At 38.7% G+C, this 14,016-nt stretch overlaps 1 protein-coding gene across 1 annotated transcript; it reads right to left on the bottom strand.

Annotated features, from left to right (window-relative positions):
- Positions 1-4,383: 4,383 nt before the first annotated feature.
- LOC111149525 (glycine-N-acyltransferase like 2) lies at positions 4,384-11,346 on the bottom strand. The gene is given in 6 exon segments (XM_022506621.1): positions 4,384-4,410; positions 4,412-4,790; positions 7,159-7,339; positions 7,433-7,559; positions 9,701-9,808; positions 11,269-11,346. Coding segments are annotated over 6 exon segments (900 nt in total).
- Between the last annotated feature and the right edge of the window lie 2,670 nt (positions 11,347-14,016).

Here is a 14,016-nt window from a genome sequence, read left to right as displayed (position 1 = left end):
TGATTTAAGGGGAGAATCTTGACCAGAACCACTAAGGCAATGGTTGTATTATTTTTCTTCTTTATTTCCCCCATGGTTGGGAGAAATGGTTGGCACAATAATGTTAGTTAACACCTCCATCCCATCACATAATTATCTCTTTTTTTGTTATGAGAACATTTAAGATCTACTCTCTTAGCAACTTTCAAGTATCATATTATTAATTATCATCACCATGCTGTACATTAGATCCCCCAGAATTTATTTATCTTATAATGGGAAGTTTGTACCATTTGACCAACATTTCCCCATTACCTCAAACTCCCAGTCCCTGGCAACCACTATTCTACTCTCTGTTCCTTTCAGTTTGGCTTATTTAGATTCTCTACAAAAGTGAGATCATACAGTATTTGTCTTTCTCTGGCCTATTTAACTTGGTGTGATGTCCTCAGGGTCCATTCATGTTGTCACAAATGGCAAGATTTCCTTCTTTGTTATGACTAGATAATATTCTACTGTGTATGTATACCACAACTTCTGTATCCATTCATCCATTTGTGGACACTTAGGCTGTTTCCATGTCTTAGTTACTGTCTATAATGCTGCAGTAAACATGTTGATACAGATATCTCTCTCTCTTTTTTTAAGATTCTATTTATTTGTCAGAGAGAGAGAGTGAGCACAAGCAGGGGGAGGGAGTGGCAGGCAAAGGGAGAAGCAGGCTCTGTGCTGAGCAAGGAGCCCCATGTGGGACTCAGTCCTAGAACTCTGGGATCATGACCTGAGTGGAAGGCAGATGCTTAACTGACTGAACTATGAAGGCATCACCAGATATCTCTTTGAGATTGTGATTTCCATATATATATATGAAAAAATAAATATATATCTCCAAATGCCAAGCAAGCACGCGGCCCAAATCCCTAGACAATGCGTGCTAATTCTCCCAAACTTTCTACCCAAACTGATATCGATTTGGGTAGAAAGCTCGTGAGAAGTGGCTGGAAACCTCTGGCGAACTCGGCGAACCTTTATATCTATATAGATATATAGATATAACATATATGCATCTATATATATATCTATATATATAGGTAGATATGAAGGTAATGAAACATAACCTATATATGAAATATAACATATATATACACACACATACACACACACACACCCAGAAGTGGGTTTGCTAGATCATAAGATAGTTCTAGTTTTAATTTTTTGAGGAACCCACATACTGTTTCCACAGTATTTTACACCATCCGACACAAAGTAAGGACTCAATAAATTATGAAGTATTTATACCAGCATAACCATCTATTTAGCCACTCCACTTACCAAGGACAAAGACTCATTCATTCCACAAGTACCTCTAGAAAGCCTACTGCGTGCTGGGTATGGGGACTTGAAAAAGACCTCAGACCAGAATAGAGGCAGCTGTGCCATATCTTGGATGGTATCAAGACAGTAGAAGTACAGTATTTCTGAAGATTAATCTGACATTAGCTAGGAGCATCTCACAAAAAAAGTCACATGACAATAAGAAGCCAAGTTGAATTTGATGTCAGATTACCAGGGACATAACATTGATGTATTGCCAAGTACATTTGGGATTACCCTCAACATGTGCACACACACACACACACACACACACACACACACACAAACAAAAACATGATGTTCAATAAATACATTTGGCTGAGACAGGAGATTCAAGGGAGTTGGCACATTTTGGTATTTGCCTGCATTGATAATGGACAAAGCCCTATACAGGACACTTTGAAAGCTTTGATGAAACATTTTAATATTTGGAATTTATCCAAAGAAAACAATTCAAATGAAAAATGCTCTATGAACAATTTTGTAAAGCAATACTAACTCACGGAGAAGTACTAGACACAGTCTCAGACAGTTTACATAAATATTGAACAATTATTATTTTACAAATCTAAGACCCATTAACATGAAAGATATGATATATATGCTGGTATATGGAGTCTTAAGATGAACACAAAGAAGATGGAAAATGACAATACATAAATTCTAATCAGATATGTAAAGTCTTTTTGTATGCATATTTATATAAATCACATAAGTATGACAGCAGCAATGTCCACAATAGCCAAACTATGGAAAGAGCCCAGATGAATAAATAAATATTTATTCACAGATGAATAAATAAAGAAGATGAGGTATATTATATACAACACACACAATGGAATATTAGCCATTAAAAAGAATAAAATCTTACCATTTGTAACAATATGGATGGAACTAGATGGTATTATGCTAAGCGAAATAAGTCAATCAGAGAAAGATCATTAGATGATTTAATTCCTATGTGGAATTTAAAAAAGAAAGCAGAGGATCATAAGGGAAGGGAGGGAAAAATAAAACAAGACAAGATCAGAGAGGAAGACAACCATAAGGGACTCTTAACTGTAGGAAACAAACTGAGGATTGCTGGAGGGGAGGTTGGTGGGGGAATGGGATAACTGAATAATGGGCATTAAGGAGGGCACATGATGTAATGAGCACTGGGTGTTTTTTGCAACTGATGATCACTAAACTACTAAACTCTACCTCTGAAACTAATAATACACTATATGTTAATTAATTTAATCTAAATAAAATTTTTAAAAATATGAAAATATAAAAGGAAACACCAAATAATATCATAGGAGTGTTACAGTTAAGACTTTTTTAAATTAAAATTTTATGGCTTTAAATTTACACTTAACTTCATCTGTTCTGTGGTCCTCTTACTAGAATCTACCTCATCATTTTGCAACTTCAGGCAGGACACTTAATTTCCCTGGTCATCATTTATCCAAGGGAAAAAATCTGACTACCTTAGAATGTTACTAGAGGATGGAATAAGATAATGTTTACATAGTATGTCTGTAAATTGTGTTTTCTGTCACCCAAACCAGCATATTCCTTCTAGAGGCTGTTTGAGTGTCTTTCCTCTACCATCAGCTGACTCCCAAATCTCCTTGCATTTCTTTATCAGTTCAGAACAAGAGCCTGGCTTTGTCCTGTCAAGAATTTCTCACAGAAAAGGGTATATTGCCCTATACACAGTGGGTGCCTGAGAGAGGTTTCTGAAATGGAAGACCTTTTTAGCCCAGCATAATTCTCAACCCAAACGAGTTCAGAAATTCTTACCCACATCCAACAGTAGCATTTTGATTCATTCTCTTACAGTGGGGAAAGCAAAAGGAGATGAGGGGTCCCAGAGCAATGATTCTCCCTTGTTCTCAAACCTGGAAAGCTGTCAATCTTCTTCAGTATCTGCAGAGATCCCCAAGTAAAGACAAAAGGCTGCCGGTCCTTCTAGAAGATGAAAGGCACCATCAGCACAAACTTTTGGCAGCAGGGTATGAAAGTCAGTACCTCCCTCAGGATCCCATGTTCAGAGGGGCTCCAAAATATTGACATGTTGGCAGCTTGCCCTCTGAGGCTCTTTTCCCAGAAGGCTCAGGTGTTCTCTGGTCTTACAGTTCCTTCCATTACTCAGTACCTCTGTCTGGACTGTGAAATCAGCTGGCTAAGCACAGGAAGGTAGATGGACCTCTATAAAAAATACCTCTTTTCCTTCCTTCCCCTTTCACCAGCACCAACAAGAAGAGAAAGCTATTGTTAAGATTTGACTTTTAGAATCAGAGTTTTTAACTGTCAGTAAAGAAATTACTTCTTGGGGGGGCCCTGGGTGGTGCAGTTGGTTAAGCATCCAACTCTTGGTTGGAGGTCATGATCTCAGGGCCCCACTTTGGGTTCCACACTCAGTGCAGAATCTGCTTGAATTTCTCTCTCCCTTTTCCTCTGCCTCTGCCTCTTGCAAATAAATAAATCTTAAAAAAAAAAAAGCTAATAAAAAAACCAAACTTAAAAAAAAAATTTCACTGATGACCACATAATTTAATTCAGTAGAGTATCTCAAAACTCTTGAGAGGATTTTGATCCTCTCAATCAAAGGCTGTGGGGCTTTGAGAGGTTCTTTGGAAAATTTTGTCAGAGGAAGGGGAAGATACCAAAGAAGACACTTTTCAAATCAGTCTTTTTATTTTCAAGCACAGAAGCATGGAAAAACAGGATTCTCTCATGAAAGAGGACTTCAAAGAGGAAAATGTTGCTTTGAAAGGTTTATCTTGGCGCTAATGATTGACATTGGTTGATTTTAATTCTGAGAGGTCTGTCAACATAAAGGCAAAATATAACACCAAAAGTTCAAGTTTCCATTTTTCTCTATTATGGAGGAAGACAAAAATATTATACAAGAGTGGGTTAAGTAATGCATGGAGCCCAAATAATTGGATTTTTTTTCTGCTAATATAAATTATAATGTTTGTTTTTGAACTGGTATTTTTTTCACTGGTAAGAAAGGCTTGTAATGGACAGTGGCACTGATCAATAATATTTTCTAGGAGTGCATCTCCCACTGATGCCAGCCACAAGGAGCAGCCTTAAGCCCTACACTTCTCAGTGCCTGAAAGTTTTCTTCATCTCTTGACACATGGAAATAAAATGGCATTTTTTTCTGAAAAAAATACTTTATGAAGTGAAAACAGATTTTCTTCATGTAGCCTTTGTCTCGGTATTTGGGGACAGTGTAACCCATTCTCATCTCACAAGACTGTTCCATCATAATCCAAGAGATAGGGTCCCCCTCTGGACTCAGCACACCAAATCCTGGAAAATTCTGGAGGCAGCATTCAATATATTTCAAGCTCCTTTCATTTTTTCCAAAGTTCCACTGCTCATTCACAAGCCCCACATGGGAAGCATCCAAGAAGATGTTCTGAAATCTTCCTTTCCTGTCAACAAAAGAATGTGCATTTATTCAGCCAACATTTACAAAACACCAGGATTGCAGAGAATAAGACATCAACCCTTTCCTTGAAGATCCCACAGCCTAGAAGAAGAAACAGAAGGGCAAAAAAACTACTAATTCTTTGTCTGCTTCAAAAATATTCCCAAATAATTAAGAGGGAGCTAACTGTATGTGCTTTATGATACACATAGTATAATACATCTCAAAAAAGTCTAATCGTATATCCGAAGAAAGAAGAAAATAAGATATGTCTTAAAAGAGGAAGGATATAGATAGACCAGAGTTGTTTTTGTTTTTGATTTTGTTTGCCTGAATTTTGTTTGAGGATGCATATGTGGAACACACAAATTTTGAATTCTACCCACAAAATATCTAAGTGCATAAGATACTATTCCTTTCAACAGATATTTCAATAAAATATGTATCACAGGAAGGTGAGAGACATGTTGATCTTATGATTTCATGTGTCCGAAAGCCCATCCATCACCACATGCCTCTAGAGAAGTGCCAAAAATGCAATGTAAGAAACACCAATATAGGAAAAAGAATACTGGAATTTCCAATGGTAATGGTTACAATTTAATCCTAATTCTCTCACTGGACAAATTATCTGAGGCTGAGTCTTTTCATCTGCAGAATCAGAACCACATCCTCTGTGGGTGGAGGAGGTTGGGACAGGTGGAAGAGCCCTAAGAAGTTTCACCTATCCCCAGGGAGAGGAGTTTTCCAGAATTGGTCAGTTTCAAGGTCATTCAGATATTAATGGAGAATTCTTTATTTTTTCTTTGATCCCTTATTATCCAGTTATAACATTCTCTAAAGACTGCCAGTGATGCACTTAGTTATGTAACCTTCCAGTAGCGCTCTGTAATTTTAGATGTTTACATGTTATGATAGCACACTATATATGTTACTCAATTTTATTTGTTGTTGCTTTTCACCTAGCCATACATTTTGAAATTCTTCCCATATAGTTCATATAGAGCTGCTTCCTTCTTGTTAATGGCTGCTTATTATTCCAATGTGTGGATTATACCATAACAAATCGACCTGTGTTGCTACTGAAGGACACATTTGTCATTTCATATGTTATGCTCTCACATATTGAATTCATCTAAATCTTAAGATCCAATTTGGGAATATCTTCCATAATATACATATTCTTTTACCTAACTATTTCAATTCCAGGACTCATCTTTCAGAAATAGTTATACAATTTGGGCAATGATCTGTTTATGAAGATATTTCTTGCAGAATTTTTGTTACTAGGAAGAATTGGAGATAAATTGAAACTGTGCTAAAATGGGAATACATAACTGTGCTTCTCCCACTTATAGAAATCTATGCAACTGCCAAAATGAATGAAACATATCTCTATGAGCATACATGAAAGGTTTACATAGCATACTGCTGAGGGGAAAAAAAACTGCAGTACAGTATATGCATATGTTGTTAAAAAAAAAAACCAAGAAAACAAAACCAATTCATACATGCAGAGTACTAAAAGCACACACACCAATTTTTAAGAATATTTACACCTACACCACCATCAAAAAGAATGAAATCTTGCCATTTGCAAGGTTGTGGATGGAACTAGAGAGTATAATGCTAAGCAAAAGAAGTCAGAGAAAGATAATTATCATATGATTTCACTCATATGTGGAATTTAAAAAAGAAAACAGACGAACATAGGGAAAGGGAAGGAAAAATAAAATGAGATTAAAACAGAGAGGGAGGCAAACTATGAGACTCTTTTAACTATAAGGGCAAACTGAGGGTTGCGGGAGGGGAGGCGGGGTGGTTGGATAGGGCAATTGGGCGGTGGGCGTTAAGAAGGGCACTTGATGTAATGAGCACTGGGTGTTATATGCAATGGATGAATCCCAAAATCTACCCCGAAACTAAAAAAATACACTGTATGTTAACTAACTTTAATGTAAATTTAAAAATTTTTAAAAAGAATATTTATACCTGGACAGGAAGATTGTGGGGAATCCAAGTGAGCAAACCTTCACTTTTTACTTTGAATACTAGTATAGTTTGTAGAGCATGTAATATTATTGCAAGAAATATACATAATTTCAGTAAAGACTCTCTAATGTCACCATGATGTCCAGGACCCTCCCAGGGGGACTTGTATGAGAACTAAGTGAGTTATACATGGAAAGGACCTCATCTAATGAAGACCCTGCCCCTGCTCAGCAAACTTCTGCTAATAGAGTTCCCTTCCGTTACCCCTACAAGTGTGTAATGCATAGTTTATTGTCAAACTGTGCATTTCTGAGTGTGGTCCTTATGACAACTGAATGATTTGTTATTAGGAATTTGGGAAGCAACACAAAAAATCTCACTTGCTATCTTCATCCACTTTGGGCATGCTAAATGACTCCACCAAAGCCATCTGGTCATCCCTTGATGTCTTGGGTTCCGCTGGTATTTCTGTCATAATGAGTGTGGTCTTCAAGTGATCTACCTGCGCTGATTTTGCAGCTGAAATCTTTCTTATTGCCTCCCCCACATTCACTTGGCAACCTGGAGAGAGGAGAAAAACGGGCAGTGCCTATCCCCTTCCACATCTAATGTGAAAGAACAAAGGGTCTTTGCCTTTTAACTTGGATCAGTTACCTTGGATCTGGAAAGTTTGTTCCCAACTGATAACCTGGGAGCATGCCAGGACTTCCGCTAACTTGTCAGGAGCTTTGGTGAAGATGTGGTAAGTGTTGATATAACGATCCAGGTCATCTTTCATCTCCTGATACAACAAATATTAATCATATGACAGTATGATTTACAAATTGTTCTTGCATATGTCTGGAGTGCGAGAGGCTCAGTTGTTTAATACTCTCTGTTTGGGGGGTGCCTGGGTGGCTCAGTTGGTTAAGTGTGGCTCAGTCGGTTAAGTGTCTGCCTTCGGCTCAGGTCACAGTCCTGGGGTCCTGGGATTGAGTTCCACATCAGTCTCCTTGCTCAGAGGGGACCCTGCTTCTCCCTTTGCCTGCTTCTCCTCCTGTGTGTGCTCTCTCTCTGACAAATAAATAAATAAACAAATATTTTTTGAAAAAATATCCTGTGTTTTCCCCAGAGGTGCAGACAGAAAATGGCCTTGGAGTCCCTTGAACAATAATCACTAGGGACAGACCGAAGGTGGTGTCTTGAGGCAGCTCTTGGTAAGGTGGGAAGCAGCTCCATTGTCTGAGATGGAAGTTGCCCCAGAAATAGGGCGTGTTAAGGGTTTTTTGTTTTTTTTTTTTAAATTTCTTTTCAGGGTAACAGTATTCATTGTTTTTGCACCACACCCAGTGCTCCATGCAATCCGTGCCCTCTTTAATACCCACCACCTGGTTCCCCCAACCTCCCCCCGCCCTGCACCTCACCCCTTCAAAACCCTCAGATTGTTTTTCGTGTTAAGGGTTTTAAAGAGAGAGTGTCTACCTTGTGGAGAGTAGGGAATAGAGTGGGTATCAGGACTTGAGGTCTTTGAAGAGACCATGCCCAGGCTAATTCGAACTCAGCACTCTGGTGCCGGCATGGTGAGAGGATCTTGATGTGCATGTGAATAGAGAGGACTTTCAGGAAGAACAGTCACGCTGGAGGGAAGGGCCTGTCTCCCAGGCCCCTCATTCCTGCTTACCTTCTGCAGCTTACACTCCCTTAGAGGTTGTTACAGGTGAGTTGTGCTCTAATTTTCCTGATAACTATATAAATGGAGAAGTGTGGGAAGAGGGGTTAAAATATCCCTACTCTGGGGTGGAAGAGATTTGCTACTTATACCCCCCAAATCTGTAAGATGGGAAAGATATTTTCTTTAAATACACAGTTGCCTCTTTTTTCTTTTCTTCTTCTTCTTCTTTTTTTTTTTTTTAGATTTTATTTGTTTATCTGAGAGAGAGAGAAAGAGAGATTATGTGCGTGCATGTGCACAGGAGGGGTAGAGTGAGAAGCAGACTCCCCACTGAGGGGGGGATTCCCCACATGGGACTCTACCCCAGACCCTGAAATCATGACCTGAGCTGAAGGCAGACACCCAACAACTGAGCCACCCAGGCACCCCACACAGTTGGCTCTTGAACAACACTAGTTTGAATGGTGCAGGTCCACTTTCAAGCAAATTTTAAAAAATAAATATAATATAATGCTGTAAATGTATTTTCCCTTAGGATTTCAATAACATTTTATTTTGTTTATTGTAAGAATAATATTGTAAGATTGTAAGAATCTGGTATACAATACCAGAGCATATAAAATATGTGTTAATAGACTGTTTATGTTATTGGGAAGGCTCTGGTCAACAGTAGGCTACTAGTTGTTGAGTTTTTGAAGACTCAGGAGTTCTATACAGATTTTTGACTGTGCGGGAGTTGGTATCCCTAACATCTGTGTTGTTCAAGGGTCAACTGTACATGACTTATATCATGTTTAACAGTGCTCTGACACAGTAATTTTTATCAACTTTGCTTTTATAGCTAAGAAAGCCACAGTCTTCTAACATCACACAACTAGTCACTTGGCAGATTTAGATCTGAAACCCAACATTGATTCAGATATTATTGTATTATAGTGCTTTAGTCCCAGGGAAAGCAAAACACTTCCTAATTCCCTCCAGCCACAAACATCTATCTTGAGGTATATGCCTGTTACAAGAATCTCAATGGAAAAAAAATTGACCAGATGGGATCCCGATGTTATTTACAAGCCCTGGATTATTGGCTATTTGGTTTATACCCATGACTTATTTCACTATCCTTCCCTTCTCTCCAAGCAGCCCTTCCAAAATCTATATGGGTCAGGGGTGCCAAGGTTCTTCTCCGCAGCCCCCAGATTCAGTTCCCTCATTTCCACATGGAGACCATCCTGATTGTGACTGGCTTGGTATTCAGTAGCTGGTACTCTTACCTCTTTCCAGTGCAGAGTAATTACTGTCTGATAATCTGGCCAGGCATCCACCAGCATCTCCATGTTGAATGGGGTTTTATTTTTAGTGTTGAAAATGGCACCATATGCCTAAAAAAGCAACAGATGAACAGGTGAAAATGACATTTTCCTTTGAGATAGGGTCTTAGAAGTAGTTTGGGAAATAAACCAAGAGTTAGGAGCACTTAAGGGGATCAAGCTAGCGATTTCAGGATGGTTCCCCAGACTACCCATTGGAGGGTATGCTGGGGGAAAAAAAAAACAGGAAGGGTCCACACAATCTAAGGAAATAGCTGATTCAAGAGGAACTGTCTCCCCTGACATTCATTCATTCATTTTTTCGAAAATGCATTCCTTTTTTTTTTCCACTTCATACTATACCATTTTTGGGGCACATATTGTGTGTCAGATTTGTGTCAAGTGTGGAGAATTCCAAGATAAGTATGACATGGCCACTGCATTCAAGTAGGATGGAACAGGATGGAGCACCTGGGTGGCTCAGTGGGTTAAGCTTCTGCCTTTAGCTCAGGTCATGATCCCAGGGTCCTGAGATTTCTGCTTGCCAGGGAGCCTGCTTCCCCATCTCTCTCTCTGCCTGCCTCTCTGCCTACTTGTGATCTCTGTCTGTCAAATAAATAAATAAAAATCTTTTTAAAAAAAGAAAAGTCTAGCAGGATGGAGAGGTACACAGTCTGATCTTAATAGGACACATGTTCTGATAGATGCATGCACATGGCTGTGTGGGGTCTCAAGGAAGAAAAGCATTACCTGTCAGTGAGTGTTGGGAGACTTACAGAAGAAGTAATATTTGAATCTGGTCTTCAGGGACAAGTTAAGTCTTTTCCTGGCAAAATAAAGAAGGAAGGCAAGTAATTTCTGGTGAGAGAAAAAGCATGCTTGAGTACCTGAAGGTGTAGCAGATTGTATCATACCTGCTGAGCTCTGAGAGGCTTAGTGATTGTACTTTGTGGTATGTAGCAGGGATGTGTTGCAAGATGAAGTGGAGAGGCTGGGACATTTTGTGATCAACCTCACAATTAAGGGGTGTGGACTTTATGCCTTGAACTGGAAGTTTAAAACAAGGGAGAGGTATGATCATATTTGTGTCAGATAGATGACTCTGATCACCATCTGTAGGTGAGTTAGTAATACTGCAGAAAAGCAGGTATTGCAATAGCCCGGAGCAGATAAGGAAATCTACTAGAGATAGCAGTAAAATGGATTTCAACAAGTTTTAAGAGGCCAAAGGAGGAGGAGGAGGAGGCAGAGGCCAAGGACGAGGAGGAAGAAGGAGGAGGAGGAGGAGAAGGGGGGAGGAAGAAGAAGAAGAAGAGAGGAGGGAGACAAGGAAGAAGAAGAGGAAGGGGAGAAGGGGATGAGGAAGAGGAAGAAGGAGAAAAGAAGGTGCCTGATACGGGTATTAAGACCATCCCTGCAGAAGGAATCTGACTTTAGATTTGTATTTTAATCTGCCCTGGGCAGGTTCTGAACCCTGAATCTATACTCCCACACTTTACTCCTCTCTCCCAGGTTTCTCCCAACTCTCTCACCTTCAAGGACTCAGGGATGCTCTTTTCCAGGGATTCATACAGAATCTGCAGCTTTTGGGGTTCATGAAGCACAAACATCTTGTATAGCACTTCAGCCCTCTTCTCTCAGGAAGATGACCTAAGGAAAAAAATCATGCGAACAGAAATATCTTGAAGGATAAGACAGGTGTCCAGGAAAAGGAGGAAGGAGGAATCACCTAGGACATCATATACTGCCAGAAATAAAGGGCTTTAGAAATTATCAAGCCGAAAGCTTTCATTCTGTAAATGAGATACTAAAGCTCAGAGTTGCAGCTCGACCTTGGGGCTCCTGGGTGATCTTCCTACAATTCCACAGAAAGTACCATAACACAACTTGTGAAATGAACCTCTTCATGCCCATTTGATTCAAATTAGGCCAAGACTCTAAGAAGCAAATGTCACTAGCTGTCCAGCTGCAAGTGAAGAACAATGAATCTTTCAGAAAAACTGCCCCAGGGGACCCTGAAGTCCTTGGGCATTGAAATACTTGCTCCAATGTTGCGGTAAGATTAGTATTTTAAGGCATCATGAAAGAATGCGATATTTTGGAAAAGATTCTAAAGACCATATTACATGTAGTTGCTTTTTTCTGAGGAACAAAATCATAGGAAGGAAAAATTATTGATCAGGGATGATATTACCCAAGTATAAGTTGGCTAAATATAGAAACTGAAATTATATCCTAGAAAACTTAAAAATAGAGCAAACCTTTTCATTCAATAATTTCACTTTTAGAAACTCAACCCAAGGAAGCAACAATAGATATCTATAGAGATGTAAATACAAAGAAATTCATTGCAGTATTATGATACAGTAAATTCAGAAACTATCTAAAACTAGGAAATGAGTCTGGCTCGGTCAGAAGAGCATGTGACTCTTGATCTCCAGGTTCAGAGTTCGAGTCCCACATTGGGTGGAGAGGTTACTTAAATGAATAAAACTTTAAAAAAATAGAAATGATCCTAAGTCCATTATAGAGGAATGCTTAAATTAATGATGGCATATCCAAATTATGGATTACCAGGCAACCGTGAAAATGATGTCTTCAAAGTGTATTTAAAGACAGAGAAAAATGACCATGTTATAAACAAAGGAAAATATCTGATATAATCCCAAATGAGTAATATAAAGATGGACAAGTAAATGGTTACCTATTTGTATGTATGTATGTATGTGCATATCCACCAAATTCATTCTAAAACAAAGTAGTAATTAAACAAGATACACATATGAACTTTTTTCCAGTCTTATTCACAAAAATATCTGACTATAGGGGTGCCTGGGTGGCTCAGTGGGTAAAGCTTCTGCCTTTAGCTCAGGTCATGATCTTAGGATCCTGGGATCGAGTCCCGCATTGGGCTCTCTGCTCGGTGGGGAGCCTGCTTCCCCTCTCTCTCTGCCTACTTGTGATCTCTCTTTCTCTCTGTCAAATAAATAAATAAAAATCTTAAAAAAAGAATATCTGACTATAAATATAATTATGTAATATATATTTATATTACATATACCTGTTCAAGGTATATATGATACATAAAGACACTGATAAGATGAACCATGTTTTCTAAAAACCAACAAATACAAAAAATTCAAAGCAATTTTGAAGGCTTAGAGTGGAGCCATCAATTTAATCATTTTCAAGATTTATTTATTTATTATTTATTTATTTGAAAGAGAGAGAGAGTGCAAGTGGGGTAGGGAGAGGAATAAGCAGACTCAGTGCTGAGGGCAAAGTCCCATGCAGGGGCTGGATGTCATGACCCTGAGATCATGACCTGAACTGAAATCTAGAGTCAGACACTAACCAACTGAGCCTTCCAGGCACCCCACTGTTAATTTATTTCTAATCATAACAATCCTGGAAAATTTAACACCTATTGTATATGTGTGGTATATGTAGCCATAATAAAAACAAAAGGAAGAATAGTGGTTAAGAACATGATATTTGGAGTCAAACAGATCAGGACTCAATCCTGGGCTCCTCAATTTGATAGCTGGGTCATTTTAGGTAATTATATAGGTAAGTATATTTATATAGGTAAGTATATTTATGCTAACTATGGACTACTTGAAACTCTCTGAGATTTACTTTCTTCATCCATAAAATGGAGATAATAATACCTACTTTCTGCATTGTCCTCGGGGTGACATCATGAACTGTGTATGTATATGAACTACTTAGTGTTCTGTTAGATGGTGTACACATGTGATTCTGAAGGAGATTTTAAAGACCTGCAAGTCAAATCAAGAGGACAATTCTAGAAGACAGCAACATTACCAAAGAAAACTATAGCTTCACATATGGCACTTTATATAACTTGCCCACATAAATCTGTTAACATAAAAGAGTCATCTTGAGGTAAACCACAGCTCGAGTAGAAGCCAGTATGTTTGTGGCACTGTGTAGGACCATGGATATACAAACCAAATGGCAGATTATTCTGCTCATTCTTCAGGGCTCTTGTAGCATATTTCCCCAGAAGAGTGTAATCTCCTTAAAAAGTAGACCATGTCTTACTCTAGTTTGAGTTCAAGCATCAAGCACAGCCCTTGGCATGGTGTAGCCATCAATGAACATTTTGTTCAAGAAATGAATGGAATCAGTGAGGCGTAGAGATAGGGCCCTTGAGATACTTTTCCTTGAAGACTAAGCAACAAATTTCTTCACTCCGTCCAAGCTTAGTCAACACTCTAAGAAAATGTGGCTGCTACTGGGAGCTTTCAAATAAA

This window comes from Enhydra lutris, unplaced genomic scaffold (assembly GCF_002288905.1).
Source record: "Enhydra lutris kenyoni isolate GAN:26980312 unplaced genomic scaffold, ASM228890v2 scaffoldscaffold22, whole genome shotgun sequence".
Lineage (NCBI taxonomy): Eukaryota > Metazoa > Chordata > Mammalia > Carnivora > Mustelidae > Enhydra > Enhydra lutris.
This window is presented reverse-complemented; position numbering and strand designations above follow the sequence as displayed.